The sequence below is a fragment of the Sodiomyces alcalophilus genome (assembly GCF_042370955.1).
Source record: "Sodiomyces alcalophilus JCM 7366 unplaced genomic scaffold ACRALscaffold_1, whole genome shotgun sequence".
NCBI lineage: Eukaryota > Fungi > Ascomycota > Sordariomycetes > Glomerellales > Plectosphaerellaceae > Sodiomyces > Sodiomyces alcalophilus.
In genome coordinates, this window is record NW_027263532.1 from 2754231 (window position 1) to 2775369 (window position 21139).

The following is a 21139-nucleotide window of genomic DNA, read 5'->3' on the forward strand; positions in this document are numbered from 1 at the left end:
TCCGGGAACAGGCGATAGATAACCGCCCACTCGGAGGACTCGGTCAGCACATGCCCGTCGTCCTGGAGCACGCGCGCAATCTCATCGTCCTTGCGATCCTGCCACTGGCGTATGCGCTCGTCCACCGTCTCGCGCGCCAGAATGCGGACGTGATGCGTCTCCTTGATCTGGCCGAGTCGAAACACCCGTCCGAACGCTTGCATTTCGGCTGCCTTGTTCCACCAGGCATCGACCATGATGACCCGGTTCGCGCATGTGAGGTTGAGCGCTTGGCCACCGCAGCGCATCGATGCGATCTACCCGGAACATGTCATTAGAGGGAGCACTGGTGAAAGGAACGCTTTCGTTACCTTTGGGAAGAACTGGACGAGACTCACCATGTATTTGATATCTTTATTCTCTCGAAAGACCTTGACAGCCTTGAGCTTCTGCTTCGCCGTCATCCTGCCGTTCAGATAGACAAATTCGATGCCTTCGAGAAGCAACATTTGTCCGATGATCTGGGACGTCATGATGAACTGAGTGAAGACTGCCGCAAGGATGGGCTTGTCAGTATACCGGTATACCATATGAACATCCCCGTTTCCGTGTCTTGATTCTTCGACTTACTGATGCCTTTGTCGTCTGGGTCCTCCTCCTGCCATCGCAAGACGGTGTCCTTGACGGCTGTAATCTTGGCCCCGGGCGCCGGGACGCCCATGCCGCCGCATTCCGTGGAATGGACGGCCTTTGTGAAGAAATCCCCTTCGTTCTCTCCAAAATACGGCTTCATGCCCAAGAAGTCCTCGCCCGGTCGCCGCATCGCGTCGTTACTCGGAGCCTCTGTCTGCGCCTTCGCCGACCTCTTTCGCTTCTTTTTGGAAGGTTTCTTGGGCTTTACTCCGCTCCTGTTGGTCATCATGGCGGCCTCGGCAGCTCGCTCTTTCGAAGTGTCAAGTGTCTCGAACTCTTCTGTTCCACTCCAGACCGCCTGGCAGGTCGGGCACTTCATGGCCAGAGGTCCGCTCATCCCGCACTTGTCCATCTCCTTACGGACACAGTCTCGGCAGAAGATATGCTTGCACTATCAATCAATGTTAGAAATTGCTCCCCCATATATCGAGCAGGGGCCAGGAAGAATTAAACGAGAGAAAGCCAAAGAAATACCTCCTTGGTGATCACGGGCCTCTCAATTTCCGTTTCGGCCTTGCATATCCCGCACTCCGCCTCTTCCAGGACCAACTCGTTCAACACGAGACCCAGGAGTTCGGTTATCTTGAACGTGCCCCCGAATGGGGATTTCCCAAAAGGCTCAAGGTGAGGCCGGGCCGTGGCGACCCCTGGATTTGGCTCGTCGGAATCCGACAGCGTGTGACGGTCCTGCCAGCTTCCCATCTGGAGATACACGGGCGTCTGCCCCTCGATTTTGGATAATTCTTCGATATAATTGCAAAGGAAATCGCTCTCCATTGCCTCCCGGAAGAATTTCTCCAGCAGGTATGGGTGCGAGACAGCTTGCTGCTGGCGGTGAAGCAAACCGGGATGATTCCCAAGCCATTCAGTGGTTAGACTAGGAATATAGAATATATATTAGCGAGGAAAGGCGGGAAAGGGTGTGCTCTGTGATGGATGTGGAAGCATTGCTCTCTGTTCCTTACTTGTAAATGATTCTCTCTTCGGCTGACAGGGTCACCCACTGATCGCCCGGATGCGATGGTGGGAGGCTGAGCATTTTCCGGCCGAGGAAAAGGTCACCTTGGGTCCTGCAATGAGTTAGCTCCTTCTGCTTGCTGTGCTTGGATGATGTCGTAAAATACCGCCGGTATGTGATCAGGTAGATGAGAGCGTCAAGATCCTCTCGTTCCTTGGTCTGCCAGATATGTGAGCCAACACCCATGGTCCGTGGACGAGAAGGACACAGGGGCTTCATTAGAGGGGAATATCTCACATCGTCGAGATACTTCGCATCAAAGTCTTCCAGCGTTTCTGCGTCCTCGTACTTTATGACCCTCAAGTAAGGGAACAGCTCTATACGGGATTCCTTAGCAGTTGCCCCAAGTTGACACCAGTCCTGAGGTGAGTGTTTAAGGGACGCAAAAGTAGCATACCTCGAGGGCGGTTGATCAATGGTGTGCCGCTGAGGCCCCAAAAATACTTTGCCTGGAGCTTCGCTGTTGCGAAGGAGGCTATATCGTCAAGGTTAGTAACCAAACTTGCATGAGTCCCTGTGTCCAGGAAGGGGATCAAGAGGTACCAGGTTCTCTACGCACTCTGAGTGTCGTGATTTCTGATCTGATGGACTTCGTCGAGAATCACGCGGTACCATTTAACACGAAAGAGAACGCCAACGCGTTTAAGCCTCTCCGATTCATACGCAGGCCGGTCAAAGACCTCCTCCTTGGAGCCGCCGTCAGCTTTGCGTGTATATTTCTCTTGGAGTTCGAAAAGCTGTTTTCGAGACGGATGATTTCGTTGAAGCTCGTAGTATGTCGTAAGCCTAGAGTAGAAAGGATGGTCGAGTTAGCAAGGGTGATATCATATAATGAGCATGTCCCAGCGCCATGGATGGTATATCTCTTACACAATGTGCATACGACCGAGTTGATCCTTGCTGAGCTGATTCTGTTGGCTGCCCTTGAAGATGTACGGCTTCTGGCTGTCTGCGACCTTCATATGAATGTGAATCTGCTCTTCCCACTGCTTCAACACTGCCGCATTGGGCAGCACGATGAGTGTTGCCCTTTGAGCCTCGTCATCCTCCTTCGTGGGCGGGTTCCCAGCAATGGCGGCCAGCGAGACGACCGTTTTACCCATACCGGGCACGTCGGCGAGGACACCGCCAAAAGGTGGGAATATATCCGTCTCCCGTTTGACCATCCACGCCACGGCGACCAACTGCCACTCTTTGAGGAGCACTTTCATTCCCGCGAGTCTATAAAGGCTACCCTCTCCGTCCTTCTGGATACACTCAACCTTGTTGTAGCCGAAGACGGTGATGGCTTCCTCCAGGTCGGCCTTTTGGGTTGATGCGTGGCGGTTATTTAACCCGGACTCCCCGATGGACTGCGTAATTTCTTCGAAGCGTCGCTTCTTGTTCACTACGGCGGCTTCGGCGTCTTCCTGGATATGGGACGAGTCCCCGTTCACATCTTCTTCATCGGCCGAGCCATCACCGGCGTTTCCATACCATGCCCTTCGCGTGTTGGACTGAGGCAGTCGAATGTCTTCCGGCGATACATCAGGTCCGTTGATAATCATTTCCCGTCGAACATGCTCCTTGAACTCACGCCGTTCCTTACTATGCCGCACCGCTGCCTGTTCTCGGGCATTCTCTGGCCGAGGAGAGTTGGTCGACTGGCCCTGATGATTGACCGGCATGTCCGCTGTGTAAGTGTTGGCTCGATGGTGGATGGGCGAGGTCAACTGTGTCATAATATCAAAGGCAATATTAGTTTGAACGACGGCAGCAGGGGAAATGAATGAAGCGAAGGGTTGGCAAGCTCATGATTCAACACCTGCATATAGATTTCGAAGAGATTTCGTAGTTCAAGTGTAGAGAGGGAGGCAAATTCAATCGAGAGGTCTGAGGGTGTATAACACTCAGATACTGAGTCGGAGGAGAGAGTAAGATGAGTTTAGTCTAATGGAAGGAAGTCATGGACGAAAAGAGGGAAAGAAGTCTTTGGAACAGACTTCCTTCTATATCAAGAAACTGCCTTCCGTCTAAGGAATCGTCGTATCGTCCAAGACTTTCAAGATCAAAGGGCTGAGAACGAACTGAGTCGAGGCTTGCTGGCAAAGCTCAAGTCGAGGGAAAGGACACAGAATCAAGAGTAGAACTGAAGGGTTTGAGTCAGAAAGAAGGCAACCGAGAATAAAAGATAACAGACGTTGCGAAGTTGAGTAGGGGTTGAGTTGGAATAACGGCAAGAGAACAAGCAATGCAGCTCACCACAAGTGAAAGGCAACTTCCTGTCAGAACATACAAGGCACGCTGAATCAGTTGTATTCATTTTTTTATCATCAGAAAAGTGCGAGTCAAGGAGACATTGATAGACATTCATGATTCAGAGCCTGGATGTGTGAGTATTTTAACCTTGGTAAGCATAGTAATTCGTGATGAAGGGACATTTCTGGCATATCTAGACTCACCTCTTCGGCAACCATCCTTTGACTGTCATAGCGCACCAGTCGTGAGATGAGATCTCGAAACACAGGGTCAACCTCGGGCAGAATCTGATCCCAAGGATGGCCGTCCATCATCCTATACATCTCGAAAGGAGGCGTCTTGAAGTGCGCTGCTTCGGGCCAGGTCTCTTTGGTGGGAGTGCCGAGGGTTTTGAAGATGCTGAGGATCAAACCCAGCTGATTTCCATCCTCATGTGCCGCCCTCGACTCGAAAAGGGGCCGGGGCGGATCACGGCAGCTCTCGGCGAGCACCGTCCCCACCGCCCACATGTCCACGGCCGTACCGTATGATTTGTCGCCAAAGAGACATTCAGGGGCACGATAGGGCCCGGTTCCGATATCGAGGATCTTGCCGCTGGGTGGTTCCGAGACGGCTGACATGGAAGGATGCCAGGCCGTGCCAAAGTCAGATAGGTAGGCGGGCCCATCGGGGCTCTCAAGCAGCACGGCTTCTGGCTTGACGTCCCGGTGGATGATCCCCTGGGCGTGAATGTCCCGCAGGGCGGTAAAGACGTCTCGGAATATGGCTCGCAGGCGGGGAGGAGGAACGGCGCCTTTGGAGAGGAGGTCGCCGAGGGTCATTGGCATGAAGGGAAAAGTCAGGACGAGCCGCTGGTGCTGATCGCGGAAGGTCTCGAGAAGTGGGATGCAGGGACGGCGTAAAGAGGCAAGGATCTTGGTTTCGCGATGAGGGTTGTGTGGCTCGATGTTGCGCGTCTCGACGATGACCTTGAGGGCGCGGTCCTTACACCGGAAGACCTCCGAGGTGACGCCGCTGGAGACCGGCAGGCAGCCTGTATAGGGGCCGATAGTGACGCCGACATCATCGGGGTCGCTGGAGGTGGCAGTATCTCGCCCTGACGGTGCTGGGGTCCCTTGGCCTATGACAAGACAGACTTGATCATATTGTGACTAGAGAAGATCAGATCTAAGCTTGGAAGTATGATGATAAGGACGCAGTGGACAGGGATGGTGTACTCACCCGGCTCGTACATTCATTATAAGCCTGGGTCTCCATTTTGAAGGCCTCCGGTTGAGACGCCGAGGAATCATGTGCGCCAGCCGACTCCAAGGCCGCTTTTCTAAAGCATGTTAATGAGTCCAGACGTGCATTCATTGCGTGGGATGCACTCACATTCTCTGAATATTCTCAAAGCGCTCAGACGCCGTGAGAGAACGCCGCCAGTCCGACTCGGCCGAGTCTGACATTGTCTTGACTATATTGACGAAAGGCTAGAATCGACAGGGCAAAGAAGATGTCCTGAGATTTGTAAAACCAGATGAGAAGAGCGTCTCTGGAATCAAAGCTTGTATGTTTGCTGCTGTTGCTATGTCCGGCATCATCTTGTCTGACGGTGAACATTGGTCGGTGAGACTCGATTCTGAGCTGGGTCGAAAGACCAAACGGAGTAATTAGGTACCTATTGCTCCGTACCTGTACTTTGTCATCTTGGTACGTACCTAAGGTACTACGGTACGTTCTTAGCTTGGAGAAGTTCTAGAAGCCACCTGATATGCAATTATCAATTCACGTACGATAACTACCTAATTAGATAGCGAAATACGAAAGTAATGCGAGTACAAGATGATGTAACATTAGTGGTACCAGTACGATTTTGTCCAATCACGACATATTGTGGTCGGCCGATGGGTTCAAAACAGTGGGCCGAATCGCACAAGTCGCAATTCGTTACTGAGGTAATACCCGTTACCTGTTTATCGCTAGGCCGGAGCTCTGATCACTGCTTTTTTGGACCCCCGTGTCCCCGTCACTACTTCGTATGCTCTCTTCCCCATCACCACTCGTCGAATCTGCAGTGCCGTGCAGTCTTCTCCCAACCGGACTATCGTCTTCCTGAATCGATTACTTTCGAGTCGCCAGATCCGAACATAGGAGAAGCATAGATATGCGCGCTATGTTTCGTGCTCTTGTTGCCGATTTCTCTGCACATGGTTTTGCAAACACCTGTTAGACTCGCTTTCGCTTCTCCGTCACATCTTCCTCGTTGAATCACAATGGACGACACGTCTCGGTCGGAGTATCCGGCTATGCTGGTAGGAAAAACCCCTTCACTTCATCTATCGACCATTCCTTTCGTCTTCTTTACGTCTTGGATGTCTTGTTCTTTCATTTATGCTTATTAACACCCGCCTGAGCTTGTTTTGTCTTTCGTCTACACTCGATCCGGTCCCTACCTTGGGCATCACCACGCTCCCATAATCCCGCTACCACTCACTAACTCTATGCGCTTTGCAACGGCCACAATTAGGATCACCTGCAGCCGGGCCAAGCCGTTACCGTACTTCATGACCGACTAAAAAGGATAAACAAGATCAATCTCGAGATTGCCGACTGGCTACAGGTATGATGCGCGCCAACCCCACCCCGTCGGACTAGTATGCCGCGTGGTGGCCACTGAGAAGACGAATGGCAACACGGAAAATGCAAAGATGCCGCCGTTGAGCCCGAATGCCAGTTCGCGTTGCTGACGGACTATCGCGCGCATGCAGGAACGGAGACGGGTCGAGGAGCAGTATGTCCAAGGCCTTCATCGGCTCATGCAGTTTCGGGTTCCCAACAACCAGTCAGACCTTGGGTATGCCATCCATTTTTTTCGTCTTTAATTATTATTCTTGTCCTCAAACTAACTACGAACATCTACACAGTGTCTTTCAGGCCCCCTGGAACAAAGTCATCGCAGCCATTGAGGCTTCCGCTTACTCCCACCATCTCCTCGCGGGTCGCATCGAAAACGAAGTCGAAGGGCCCCTTCGCGCATTCCAGAGCAAGAGCGAGGCCCTCAACATCCAAGCCACCTCGGAGAACCTGACCACCTTGGCCCGCGACCTCGAGGAATCCCAGAAGAAAGTCGAAGCACAGACCAAGAAGGCCGGCAAGGCCAACATGCAAAAGCTCGATGCCGCCCATTCCAAGCTCGAATCTGCCACGCAGCAGTGGGAATCCCAAGCCCCCTTCATCTTCGAATCCCTGCAGGCCTTCGATGAGCACCGTATCAACCAGCTGCGCGACCTCCTGACGCAATACCAGACCTACGAGACCGAGAAGGCCCAGCGTGGCCAGGCCACCGCCGCCGAAACCCTGGCCGCCATGCTGGAGATCAGCACCGACCTCGAAATCGCGAGCTTCAAGGAACGCGTTGTGGCTGGGAAGCCAAAGCTGGAAAGGAGAGGCACCGCGCCGAGCAGACAGGGAAGCAGCCTGGCCACCCCGCAGGAAGACACCGTCAGCGAGCATTCGACCCCAGTCGAAAGCAGGCAAGAACCAGAGCCAGTGGAACCCAAGCATGAAGCGAAACGCGAGGAGAAGAAAGGTAATGGCAATCCATCCGAGGCGAGGCGTGCGCCGGGTGAGGATTCCGTCCCACGACAAGAGGCTGACGGATCAAAACAGAGTCCAAGCTGCGAAGCAAGATTGGCACAATGCTCGGTCGTAGGAGACAGAGCACCTATGCCGGCTTTGGTCCACTTTCACCCAACAAGGGCCCGGGTCAATTCTCCAGGTCAAACAGCGGTCACGGTCGATTGTCCCCCAAGGCGTCGTCGAGCAATCTAGCCGAGTCGACCGGCCGCTTGGCCACCCTGGCAGAAACGCCAGGTTCTCCCCCCAGAGAACCGCAGTCGCCTGGGGGTCATAAGGACGAAAGGTCCCACCATGAGGGGACCAACGGCATCGGCATCGGCATAAGTAACGCTCAGCCCCACGACGCCGTGCCATCCGATCGTGGATCGTCCACTGCGATCAATGGAGCTGCCAATGTCAGCACGAAAGAGGTTTCCCCAACCTCCGCCCAGGCATCGCAGCAGAACGTGCCGGGTTCCAAGGACGCCGAGGGCTTCACCATCCCCCCGCCCGCCAACGATGTCATCTCTCAGGCCCAGCGGGAGGCCGCCGAGGAATCCGAACAGCCCTTCAAGCTCAACATCTCCAGCTCGCCCATAGCCGAGGAAGACCCGGAAGCGAGTAAGGCAGCCATATCCAGTGTCGCGAGCACCTTGACGCAGATGGCCGCCCCATCCCGGAGGCTCGGCACCGTCAGAGGGAGACGCGATGTTAGGAACACCATATACTTCCCCTCTCCCGTCACATCACCAGAGCTCGGTAGCGAGCAGTTCCCCCCGTCCGGCTTTCAGCCTGTCACACAAAGCCCCAGGCCACCGGCCGTGGCGACCCTTGCCTCGGAGGCGAGCGTCGCTGGCACTTCTGACACGCAATCCATCCGCTCCGCCAACTCCTTCGCCAGCCTGGCCCACATCAGGCACCCTGAATTGGCCGGACCCGGTTTAAGCTGCTCCATTATCGAGACGGTATCCGCGACCTTTGAAGACGGCGCGGTGAAGAATGCTAAGATTGGTGGCGAAATTGCCTTTGCGTATCGTCGGGACGAGTTTGACGACCGAGGTGAGTTTCCCATGCCAATTAGTGTTTTCCCTCTTGTTTCCGTTACACCTTGCTTCCTTTTGCTAAACATAACGAACGAAAAATAGAACGAGAGACGATCCGGGTCAACAACTTCCCCAACCTCGAAGCCATCGGACCGAACCGCATCTTCGTCCACAACGTCTCGCCCGACCGACCGGACGAATTCACCCTCGACCTCTCGCACCTCCACAACAAGACCTCCCCAGCCTTCACATACCGCATGCACATCCCCGGCGGCGACCCCGCCAGCCTGGCCGAACACGCCCCGCTCCTCATGCGGCCCGTGTGGAAACCCCAGGGCGACAAGCTCGGCCTCCTCCTGCAGTACTCCCTCAACCCGGCCTTCCGGGTCCCCGGTCCCATCACCCTCCACAACGTCGTCTTCGTCGCCACCTACGAGGGAGCCCGCGCCTCGGGGGCGCAGACCAAGCCCTCGGGGACCCATCTCAAAGACAGGCATTTGGTATACTGGCGGCTGGGCGACGTGACGCTCACGTCCGAGCCGCAGAAGATTGTGTGTCGCATCATCGGCGCCGAGAACGCCGAACCCAAGCCGGGACACGTCGAGGCCAGGTGGGAGTACTCGCCGCCGGAAGGGACCGTCGTTGGCAGCGGCATCTCGATTGCGACTTTGGAGGAGAGTAAAGGCAAGGAGAAGGAGAAGGAAAAGGACGAGTCGGATGATCCGTTCGCCGACGAGAGTCTTGCTTCGCCTGCCCTGCCGGACGCGCAGCGGTGGGTGGATGTGTCGCTGGTGCGAAAGATGGTGGGTGGCAAGTATGACGCTGTATGAGGGTGTACGTTCATCATTCGTTTTTGGCCTGGATATGGTCTTGCTCGTTCTTATCTCATTGGGTTTTTCCTGTTCTTCTAGCCTAGCATGTAAAGGGAAGGAGAAGGACAGAGATGTACGGACAGGTTGACGGATGTTCCTGTTGTCTGATAGTACGTAGGTACCTATGTGGGTGATTTCCACATGTTTTCTCTGTTTCCCTATATAGGGGGTCTGCCTACGATATACCGATTTATTGACACGCCGATTATGCCGTCCTGTTGCCAAAGATCTCTTTGTCGTCATGTGTCTCTATTCCGGGATGAGATTGCTAGAGGGTGGGTATTTCGAACAAGATGATTCTATGGAGAGGAGGCCGTCAATGAAGGCATGATGGCAAGGCCTCGTCCTCCTGCGTCTAATATCATGATCATGATTATTCTGACAGGAATTCGACAGCGTCCAGCACGTCCGTCTGTCCAAACGACCCTGTGCCCCTGCCTTTCACGCAGCAGCCGCACGCCTACCCTTGACATCGGCGCCAAGGTAATCGATGGGGTTCCGGCACAGAGGACATGTGTTCTGGTTGCTGCTCTGGAACCACTTGTACAGGCACGTCCGGTGGAAGGAGTTGCGGCAGGTATGGCACTTCTTATCGGGCATCTTGCGGTCGGCCGAGATGATGGAGTAGCAGATGGCGCACTCGGTCTGGCCCTTGAGGGCGCCGATGATGTTGCGGCGGAAGGTGGTCAGGCCGTCGATGATGCTGCCGTTCTGTTTTGGAACCCGTGTTAAGACAGAATCCTGAACATAGGATGACAGGAAGGGGGGAAAGGGGGGGAATGAAGGTGGGAGAAAGGAAAGAAAGGTAAAGTAAAGAAAAGAAAACCAGGGAGAACATACCGAAAAGGTGATGACGCCCTGCGTGGTCATGAGCCAGCTCTGCCACTTGCGCTCGTTCACGGCCACCCTGTTGATGCCCACCACAGTCACGCCCTCGAGGGGATACCCCTGCGGCACTCTGATGGCGATGGATGCGAGCGACTCGTCCACCTCATAGCCCGCCGTGATCTCCTTCCCGGCCTGGCTCACCTTGACGACGAGCTCTTTCTCGTCGTCGCCTGCATGGCCCTGCGACGCGGCCCAGGAAGCCACCTCGGTCAGGACTTCCGAGATGATGATGGGCGAGAAGTACCTTGTCATCCACGCTTCCACGGCGGCCCTGGTCTGCTTGGAGCGACACTCGATGAACCACGCTCTGAAGAGGCCGGGGGCGTATTTCAGGACGAGGTAGTACATGTGGACGAGGAGCCAGTGGAGGTTTCGCTCGTCGGCTTCGGCGTCGGCGACGCCGAGGTCGTATGACCTGATATGGTCGGTCGTCAGGCCCTCGCGGTCGAGGTTCAGGGGGTGGGCTGCTGTGTGACCCAGGACGTCAAAGGTGAACTCCAGCAGCGGGGCCACGGCGTTTTCGGATTTGAGGTGTTCGGTGTAGTCGTTTCGGACTTTGACCGATGCAGTACTGTAGGCGTCGAAGATGAGGTGCCACGAGAGGAGGTATGAGCGGATGGACGTCGGGAACTGAGCGAGAATGTCGTCGGGATACTTTTCTAGCGTCGGTGCATCGAGAAGCAGGGAGAGCAGCTCGTCGGGTAGCCGGGCATCTTTGGGTACACATGTTAGAGAACAGCAGAACGGTTTACAGACAACACCATCCGAGACTTACCCTTCTTCTCCAGGAGAATATCCACCGAGAGTTGTTCCTGGGACGCCGGCAGGGCGCGATGAAGCAGGTCGAACGCAGCTGTCTGGATATCGCGCGAATCCGAGGCGACCAAGTGGTAAAGGTCGGACAGGTCGTCGAGATGGCCCAAGGGGATTTTTTCGACTTGCCTGCAGATGATGCGATCCACAATCTCGATCGGCTGGGTGCTCCTCTCCCGAGGAAGTTCGAGGAGTTTGAGAAGGGCCTGGGATTTCGTTTCCGCCACCTCCTTCAAGGCGTCTTCGAGGTCATCATTGGGGTCCGCCAGTGACTCCAAGGTCGTGAAAAGCTTCAATGATGCATGGATATACGGGATGGCATCATCCATATCGTCGTCGGACGCGTCTGCCCAAAGGGTCGTGCAAAACTCAAGAGTGCGTTCCCAGTAAGGACCGTAGACTTCCGGTATACAAGGCAAAATCTTCTGTAGCGCACGGCAGATCTCTGCAGACAAAGCGGGTGATAGTCCGATGGGATCTTCGAGCCAAGAAGTGATCTGTCTGACCGCAAAGACGAGCCGATTGTTGGCAACAGGTAATTCACCTGTTTCATAGACTTCGGCGCATGCGTTGAGCAGGACCAAAGTCAGAAGAGTCTTATCGGCCTGCGCGCTGAGGCCCGCGATGTCGCTGACCAGGCGGTTGGTGAGGGTATTGACCAGTTTGGAGGATTCGAGCGCTCCTTTAAAGCCGGATAGCATAGCTACGGCCCCGAGGATAGTGGAAGGGGAGGCCTTCATGATGTCAAACTTGGAGAGTTTCTCGTCGATCGCCAGTGGAGCACCGTGCTGTTCCGTCAGAGATTCAATCAATTCGCCAAGTGCCCTCGAGCTGTACAGTCCCATGGGAGTCAGCTTCTGGGCCTGCTGTATCATGAGGGAGATGAGATCCTCGATGAGCCCACTCGATGCTGGGTCGGAGCCGTCTCTCCACCCTTCTGCCTTTTCTACCATGGTCTTGAGGGATGCTCGCGTCTCGGAAACGAAGTCTGATGCCTCCGCGAGAGAATTCCTGTAGGTCAAGTTGGCCCAGAGCTTGTTCTCCTCCATGAGAGTGATCTGGTCCGTAACTAGGTGGACGGAAACGTAAAGCAGGAAGAGGACCTCGACTAGAAGAGGCCGGGCAAGCGACTCTATATCGACCCCAGACGACAGCAGCTTGGAGGCGTACATTGCCATCCTAGCAGGAATCGAACGGCCCTCGCGGTCCCTCCTCAGCCGAGGCGGCGCGGCCACCTCTTCCGGCTGCACGAGGGCCTGCGCACCTCCGACACTACTAGTGACGGCCAGGGATGGGTTGACGTCGCTGTGTAGGAAAAGCTGCAGTTGTTCCATCCAGATGTTCGTGTTGGGGAACAAGTCCTCGGCCGAGACAGCGGCAGCTGCGAGAGCTTGCTGCGCCTGTTGAGAGAGTGTGCCAATTCCCAAGGACTGTGCCGACGCGTCTCCTAAATTCTTTTGGATGATCGTTGCAGCAGCCTGCTTGCCATCAGCTCGGTCGTCTAGAAGAGCACGAAGCGACTGGGCTCGGGACGAAATGTCCGTGTCGCTCAGCTCGGCGAGGCCCAGAAGTGCAGTGACGAGAGCCATGTGCAGAGTATCGTCCTGCGACAATATTTCGGGCTTGTTGTTGGTTAGTATTTCCAGGACTCGCAGTGCGCTGGACGCCCTTGGCATGTCCTGGCCGAGCGCAGCCAGTGCCTCCTCGGCGATCCGCTTGGTGACCGAGTCGGAAATCGCATCACTGGAGAGAGCGGATTCAAGGAGTACCAATGCGTCAGCTGTGCCGTGGATGGACTGGACGACTTTTTCCGAGATCAAGTTTTGCAGCTCGGCGTGCTCGACAGCTAGTTCTGCGGAAGACGAGTGGGAGACCAAGCTTTTGATGCCGTCAAGTGCTGCTGCTTGGTCGTGGCGAAGGAGCAACGAGTGTAGCCAGACACTCCAAACCTTCTTGTGCATTTCACGACGGCTTTGAAGAGTTCCCAGAGCAGCTAGGCAGCCAAAGAGGCTTGTGGCCGAACGCGATGTTAGGATGGCATCCATGTTCTCTCGCCCCTGTTCCAGAAGAAACGCTTCCAGTTTGGACGCCGTAGTTTCATCCTCCCAGACGTGCGGAGCGCCTTTACCAACATGGTACAGTATCCCTGCCGCACCGAAGGGCTCCAAGTTGCGATCTGCAAGAAGACGTATTGAAGTGACGACAATATCTCGACAAGGAGCTTCGAGGACAGTAGGGGTTTTCTGGTGTGCCGCCAGGCCCTTGGTATGAATTTGACCGACGAGAGTAAACCATCGAGCGCCTTCTTCCGAGAGGGCGTTTTGAAGTTTCTCGTAGTCCTCCGGCTCCCCTGCGACAGAGTTAGATATCCTCGAACAGAAAGCCGAAGACAGGGTCTTCCACTCCTCCACTGTTGCCTCTGACACATCATCCAGATGCTTATCAGTACAGGCATTGAAGGCCTCAACCAGTACAGCAAGTCGGCCAGCTCCTCCAATATCCCATCCAGCATTCTCCGGGGTACGGTGCAGGTAATGTGCAGTGAGGGGGAATACATGGTCTCGGGCAAACGCCGTACGAGGTCCATCGGCCGGGAGGGTGCCCATGAAGTGCTTGGCGGTACGGATATAACTAGTCCATGCCGTGGGTGCGTGCATACGCGGCTCCTCGCGGTTCGTGATGCCAGTCCGCAACGACTTCATAATCTCCGACGAACCACCGTCGGGTATGCTCTCCTGAGGTATCGAGAGCAATAGGTGCTCAAGGTATTCCCAGAACTTGGGGGAACTGGCTTGTGAACCTTTTTGAAGGAAGCCGTAGAGCCGGGATATTGGCGGCCTCTTGCTGCCTGACGATGAGGACCAAATCTCGGGGTGCCTGTTGGTGAGTCGGGTTAAGACACGAATGAACTCGGTGGCGGAGCCGACCTGGCTGCATTTTAGACCCTCGGAGACGAAAATCTTCTTTATCTGGGGGAGCTGGGAGGCAACGGATTCCGAGCGCCTGTCGAGGCAAATCCAGAGGAGTTGACAGGACACTTTCCTCACGGCTGGTTCGGCAAAGGTGGCGGACTTCCAGACTTTGTCCTCGGAAAAGAAGGCGTCATAGGCGTCGGCTTCGCTATCGAGGTCGGACTGGTCGAGTTTCTGCAAAAGGCCCAGGACCAGGGACAGACTCGCTCCCACGACACGGAAGTACTTGGCGTCGGCATCATCGGAAGTGGTGGATCTCTCGTCGCTCAGGGTATCCTTGGTCTCCTGCATGGCATCGGTGGCGTATGTCAGAATCTGCGATTGACATCTCTTCCAGAACTGCATAACTTTGTCGTGTGTATTGAGGAACGAGGATAATCCGTCGTTTGCGGCCCTGGAGACACCGCGGTCCCTGTCGTAGAGTCCGGCTAACCAGGGCCCGACTACCTTGGGAACCCTCTTCTCCATGCGCTTGCGGGCGGAGCGCATCAATTCGACCTGGAAGATGTGGGCGAGTTCGCGAACACGGCGCGCGTTGTCTATCGAGATACGTGGATATACCTGGACCTGTTACGCACATTGTTGTTACCAGCTGTTCTCATGCAATGCAGAAATAGTTGCGAAAAATAAAAAGACGACGACGGGAGCACTCACCCAAGCATCCAATATAGCGTCTTCAGCCCCTCCGCCCTGGTCGTACGGATGTGCCTTCACATGGGCCACGAGGTCTTCCAGGGCCTTTGTCTTGGTGGTGGCATCTTTCTTGAGCAAGTTTTTGAAGGAAACGCCAACATTGGCATCGGAGATGGTCGAGAGGTTGGGGGGCTCGGACAAATAGGACAATCCACTACCGCCAGAGGAAGATGAGAAGCCTCCAAAGGCGGAGGCGCCGGATGCAAAACCATTGGCACCAGTAAAGCGACCCCGTTTACCTTGTGATCGAGACATTTTGCGCGCACAAGATGGACAAAGCAAGCATCGACTATGCGAGTCGACTAGAGCAGGAAGACAAAAGGAGCTGTAAAGGAACAGCTGAAGTCCATTGAACGAGATCCGGGGACGAAAGCTGGGGGCATGAGCTCAGGTCGTTCAAAACGAAATGCTATGCGCCAGAGGGGAAACGCTCGTGTCCCCTCGCTCGCTGCTGTCGCGTGGTATCACAAGGCTGCAGATACCGATAAGACGTGATTGGAGATCAGGAATAGGATTGGCCTTGTAGGTGACGAGGACAGGTTGGAGTTGGCAGTGGCGTTGAGTCAGGCCGGGGAATTGATTCTTTGTGGACAAAGCTGCCCCGCGATAATGCAGTCATCGGTCAGGTCATGGTTTGTTTGGTGGGGTTTCTTTAGTGGGGCGGACGTTGTACAGTAATCAGCCTACAATTTCCGACTAAGACGTTTACGATTGGTCAACACGTGATGAAGGTAGGTATGTACATACGAAGTACCCGTATAAAGTACCGAGTACTTCATATCCAGTGGGGCGAGATATGTCACTCACCCGTCCCCGTCCAATGAGATGGATTGCTGCCAAAGACTTGTTTCACCGAGGAATCATCTGTCCAGCCTTACGTCACGTGGTTGTTCTACTTCTGTTTCTAATCTTTGAGATTGTCATCTTCACTTTGATGTTCGGCTTATTCGTTGTACTAGATTGAGTGTGAAATTGAGGAGTAACAACATAAAACTAAATCATACAGTACGACGTAACCACCCCGGACAGATCCGTTTTCAGCTTGGGCTGATGTTGGTACCTGATCTGACGTGTACGGTGTACCTATTCGTACGCATGTACTTGGAGTCGCGGATGAGCGGGTGGGTGGTCCGTAAGGGTACAGGGCGATGCGGTCATAGATGGCTGTCGTCATTGGCCTCTCGGACGATTTTTGGAGAGCCCTGAACAGGGTTTAGTGCAGGTGGGTCAGCTACCCCGCATTTGCCAAGCCAATTAGCAGCACTGTGAACCCTTGTTGCGTCGTTTGATTGGACGCGTTAGTGCTTGTGCTCCACTTCGGTCTGTGGCTACCGCGGCAGCAAAGGTTGGAGTCGCAGAATTGGGGGAAACGCACCCGAGACCATCCGGTCACTGCTTCCCTCAAATTCCCGCTACTTTCCCACGCAAGCGCCCTGGGGGGCCTCGAACCATGTTCCTTCGTCTCTCGCATTCGAACCCGTGTGACCTTTTACAGAGCAGAGCTTTGTTTTGCCATTCTTCTTCCTCTTCGACTCTCCATACCTGGACTTCCTCTTCATGACCTTGGGATTACAGCTGTGTCTTGCCGTCTCTCCATCAGCCCACCATGTAAGTTGTTCCGGTTTCTCCCTACATCACGTCTCAGCCCCCTTCCACCTTTTGCGCTGCCATACTTCGTAAGGCTTCCATGCCATTGTCACGTCGCTGTTCGTTGTTTTGGTGGCACTTGGCACGCGTGGATGCTAACTAGTATCGTGACCACAGAACCGATAGTATGCTAAGCATATAATTTGGCCCTCGTGCTCTCTCTTCACCATGTCGATGACGGGCGCTCGTGTTCCACCTCGGGCGAGGCTCTTACATGTTCGCTCTCCCGTGCAACACCGACTCCCAGGTTTCCCAGCAACCGCCTCCCTCATTCAATCGCGGCACCGCGTTCAGGCTCGCGGCTTCCGCTTCGGCAGGTGGTGCTCCCACCCAGGATCGGAATGCCGTGGTGACCTCCGTTCCCGACACCACCGCCTTGGCTACAAGTACATCTCATCTCGTATGAGCCGGGCTCTTTCCTGGCAGCAACACCCGACCGCCGAAGACCCTACGGCTGTCTTCAAGAAGTTCATGACCCGTTACTGGGACGCCTCTGCCTCCTGGCCAACCGGTCGATATACAGATCTCGATAAGATCAAATCGTGGTCGGACGAACTGTCCGGGGTTCGCCCAGGCCGGAATATTGAAGATGTGGAGCGCAGCGCCATCAACCATCTCTTCGGCCACAGTGATCCCTCTACCTCTTCCCCTGCGTCTGCCTCTGCCTTGGCTTCCCATCCATACGAGTACAACCCGTGGCAGTCTCCGTTGCGGAACATCCGTAATTTCCTTGCTACACAAAATATCACCGAGTCTCAGTCAAACCCTATTGTCGAACAGACCAAGGCCAGCCAAGTCTCTCATTCGCACTTTACATTACCCAAGTCACTCCGGGTTGAGCCCGTTCATTCAAATGGACCTCCGTCTACAGAAGAGCTGCAAAGATATAGTCAAGTCACGATTGACGACAAGCCGTGGCAACCGTTGGAAACAGAATCGAAGGCATATTCCGACCTTGACAAGTACAAGCCAGTCATGGATGAAATTACAGCAGCCGACTCGTCCTCCGCAGCCCCCAAGTACGATGACCTTGCAAAATATAGGCCTACGGACTTCGATCACAATCCAGATGCGGCCTCGGCGACTAGGACCGAAACCCAATATGATGATCTTTCCAGCTATGAGCCGGTCATGTGGAGAGAACCGGACGGGCTGCCGCCACTCAGCGCCGAGGAGCGGTCCAAGATGTACACCGACCTGGGGAACTACGGCCCCATACGGTGGAGAGAACCCGACGGTTTGCCCCAGCCAACCGCCGAGGAGTTGTCGAAAAACTACGACGATCTCCACACTTACGGACCCGTTATATGGAACGAGCCCGACGGCAAGCTCCCGCCGACCACTGAAGAGCTTTCGAAGAAGTACGACGATCTGCACAATTACAACGGCCCTTACCACTTCAACGAACCCGATGGGAAGCTACCTCCCTCGTCGGAAGAGCTCTCGAAGCAGTATGGCGACCTGCACAAATACAATGGCTCCTATCATTTCAACGAGCCCGATGGGAAACTACCTCCTTCGTCGGAGGAGCTGTCCAAGAAGTACACCGACCTGCATAAGTACGGCGGGCCCTTCTCGTGGAACGAGCCCGACGGCCTACTGCCCCCCACCGCCGAGGAGCGCTCGAAGGAATACACCGACCTTCGCCGTTATGGGCCCGTAAGCTGGAACGAGCCCGATGGTAAGCCGCCGATGACGGCCGAGGTGGCCAGTAAGCAGTATACGGATCTCGACGGGTACGGAAAAGTCGAGTGGAATGAGCCAGATGGAAAGCCTGTACCGACTCGTGAGGAAAATAGCAAGCAATACACCGATCTCGACAAGTACGGAAAGGTGGAATGGAATGAGCCAGACGGAAAGCCTACGCCGACTGCTGAGGAGAACAGTAAGAAATATACCGACCTTAACAAGTATGGCAAGGTGGAATGGAATGAACCGGATGGAAAGCCTGCGCCGACTCCTGAGGAGAACAGTAAGCGATACCCCGACCTTAACAAGTATGGAAAGGTTGAGTGGAACGAGCCGGACGGAAAGCCTGCACCGACTCCTGAGGAGAATAGTAAGCAATATACCGACCTGGACAAGTACGGAAAAGTGGAATGGAACGAGCCGGACGGAAAGCCTGCCCCGACTGGGGAGGAAGCCAGCAAGCGATACTCCGACCTCCACAAGTATGGCAAGGTGGAATGGAACGAACCTGATGGAATGCCTGCGCCAACCGCAGAGGAGACCAGCAAGGTATACACTGATCTCCACCAATACGGCAAAGTGGAGTGGAACGAGCCGGACGGGAAGCCGCCAATGGACCCTGAAGAATCCAGCAAGCAATACACCGACCTTCATCGCTATGAGCAGCCGTTTCGTCATGAGCCCAGTGAGACGGCCGAAGATTTAGACGCGCTCCGACCCAGCGATATTCGTGCTAACATGGCATACAAGACGGAAGCGGGTGGAAAAGAACGTCAGTTGACCGGCAACTACGTCCGGGATTTCCCGGAAGACTTTCAGGTGTCGTGGAGTCCTCTGCTCGGCCAATCTGCGACTGCAGGGCAGGCCGAAGCCGGCGCCGAGGTGGACATTGCGTCTCTAGACGAAAGCTTCCCGGCACTCGAGACGGCATCTCAGGTTGGCCAACTGGAACCCGCATTGAACCGCGTTACCCCTGCCAACAGGACGCAGGAGCGCGCTGCTGCCAAGGGAACAGGCACTGGGAACGACATCAACGGTAGTGCTGTCAAGGACGAATCCATCAAGGCTGAAGGGTCCGCCACCAAGCCTGACCAGGAACCACCTTCGGAGAAGACCAAATCGAATGACGATGCAGGTGGAAAGCAGACCAAAGAGCCGTCGCAGTACAAGATCCTAGCGTATGACCCGGCATCGGAGACGGTCATGACGGCGGAAACAACGTCCACCGTGGCCGACACAATCACGCCTCTGGCACCTCCCGAGGTGCTACAGCGCTTGTCGAACCCTGTCAAGTTCCTCCCGCACCTCGAAGTGCTCGAAGAAGAAGGCTACGAGATGGTTTCGGGGAGCGGGGACGTGCTAGTGTTCCGCAAGGTCCGGGGCGGGAAGCCGTCGTCGCACATTCGGCGGGAGCAGCCGTTGCGATTCCAACCTTCGAATGTGAACCCGATCGACCTGATGGGCAGGCAGCCCGTGACGCCGCGTCCCTTCTCGGCGAGTCCGACGGGGTACGTGGGCTACGACGCGGACACGGCCGAGGTGGCCCATAGGCCGCCGCCTCCTTTCAGGTCTCAGACGGAGACGAGGCCGGAAACGGGAACGGTAGACAAGTCGACGGGATCGACGGGGTCGACGGAATCCAAGGGATCGGCGAGGACGGACTCGGGCGGCAAGCCTCCCAAGGCGAAACGACGGGGCAAGAAGATTGTACTGGGGGCGCTGGGGGTTGGGGGCCTCTCGTACTCGGTCGGGCTCCTGGGCGAGTACTTTAGGACCGGGGGTGCGGAGGGCACGGGGCAGCCCACGAGGGTTTGATCGGCCGGACGGTCCGCACCACAGGTTGGCTGCGGCTCTCCTTTCTTTCTTTTTATGTTTTTTCTTTCCAACGTTCCTTTTGTGTATGGATTAGGCCCACTACTGGACGGGATGGGAAGGAAATGGCAGGCGTTGGGAATATCAGGATACCATTTACGCGATAGGACCGGACTGAGAATGAGAGCATGGAGTTTTACTTTACATCCCTTTCGGTCCCTTGTCTGCTCGTACGTTGTACATTGACCATTGAGCCGTCCTTGTAGTCTCTGATGTTCATGTTCCTGGCGTAGCTATTATCTCCCACGAATCCATACGGTCCTCGCTGTACACTACTGACGCCCCTGAACGATTCCCAATTTTGCCCCTTTTTCCATTTCATTTCCATTGCTCTCGCTGGCCATTCCCAAAGCAACTGAGAACAAAACACATGGCCGTCAATCTACCGACCGGGGAATATCCACCACTCTTCCCGTTCTGCTCGCTACCATCGCCGAAATCTCGTGGGACCATTCTCAGGCGGTCCTCTACCCTCGACCACCCATCGCCTTCTCCCGTTCGGTGAACCCCGGCCCTGTCCTCACCGACTCGTGGATGCCCCCCATCTGCACGTGGTGCTTCATGTCCTCTTTGCTCCAGCTCTGGCGGCGCGCGAAGGAGGGGGTCCAGCTGTTGGTGTGCTCCATGGCGCGGGCGGCCTCGGTGGCGGCATGGGCGGAGCGGTACTGGCGAGGGGGGGAGGATGAGGTGCAGGTCAGGGGGTCGTGGATTTGTTTGTCTAGATCTTGGTGGCCCGACATTTTGTGTTCTTGTATGTTTTGGTTGTGGTGTTTTCTTGGTTGGAGGTTGGTTTTTTGCTTATTTGGATTGGTATGTGGCTTTTATATGAATTGGTTCCTGGCCAAGATGAGCCAAATGAATTTGTATCCGTACCAGTGATGTTATTATCAGTGATTATCGGTGATGTTGTTATGTGTGAACGATGTTGTATTGATGATGTGATGGTTCCAGTATCCAGAGGCAACTCGACGTCTTATATTTCATGCAACGCATCACGTAACCTTGCAGAAATAAGGAACAGACGGCACTGCATCTCACTACTACCTTGGTATGCTACGATTGTCGCCGAGCATGGCGCCCTCCATCACGTCCTAGGTGGATAATGACGCCCTTGTGTCACTC

General features: G+C 55.1%; 5 protein-coding genes across 5 annotated transcripts; 2 read left to right on the forward strand and 3 right to left on the reverse strand.

The window, feature by feature from the left end:
* Positions 1-110: 110 nt before the first annotated feature.
* ACRALDRAFT_2062131 (uncharacterized protein) lies at positions 111-296 on the reverse strand (the record flags this gene model as incomplete). The annotated part of the gene is made up of 1 exon (XM_071021992.1): positions 111-296. A coding segment is annotated over one exon (186 nt), but the record flags the coding sequence as incomplete, so codon positions are not given.
* Positions 297-4017: 3721 nt separating this feature from the next.
* Positions 4018-5475, reverse strand: ACRALDRAFT_2130194 (uncharacterized protein; the record flags this gene model as incomplete). Its single annotated transcript, XM_071023995.1, has 3 exons — positions 5303-5475; positions 5150-5249; positions 4018-5079 (listed from the first exon to the last, which is right to left on the reverse strand). Exons 1-3 carry the CDS (start codon positions 5374-5376, stop codon positions 4018-4020), a joined length of 1236 nt encoding a protein of 411 aa, XP_070879246.1. The 5' UTR covers positions 5377-5475.
* Positions 5476-6183: 708 nt separating this feature from the next.
* On the forward strand, positions 6184-9401 carry ACRALDRAFT_2093633 (uncharacterized protein; the record flags this gene model as incomplete). Its single annotated transcript, XM_071022635.1, has 6 exons — positions 6184-6222; positions 6438-6530; positions 6679-6764; positions 6835-7459; positions 7582-8608; positions 8674-9401. 6 exons carry the CDS (start codon positions 6184-6186, stop codon positions 9399-9401), a joined length of 2598 nt encoding a protein of 865 aa, XP_070879247.1.
* Positions 9402-9884: 483 nt separating this feature from the next.
* Positions 9885-15064, reverse strand: ACRALDRAFT_1053971 (uncharacterized protein; the record flags this gene model as incomplete). The annotated part of the gene is made up of 4 exons (XM_071015802.1): positions 9885-10154; positions 10284-11044; positions 11107-14683; positions 14771-15064. 4 exons carry the CDS (start codon positions 15062-15064, stop codon positions 9885-9887), a joined length of 4902 nt encoding a protein of 1633 aa, XP_070879248.1.
* Positions 15065-16624: 1560 nt separating this feature from the next.
* Positions 16625-19960, forward strand: ACRALDRAFT_2024257 (uncharacterized protein; the record flags this gene model as incomplete). The annotated part of the gene is made up of 1 exon (XM_071020201.1): positions 16625-19960. The coding sequence occupies one exon, from the start codon at positions 16625-16627 to the stop codon at positions 19958-19960; it is 3336 nt and encodes a 1111-aa protein (XP_070879249.1).
* Positions 19961-21139: the final 1179 nt, after the last annotated feature.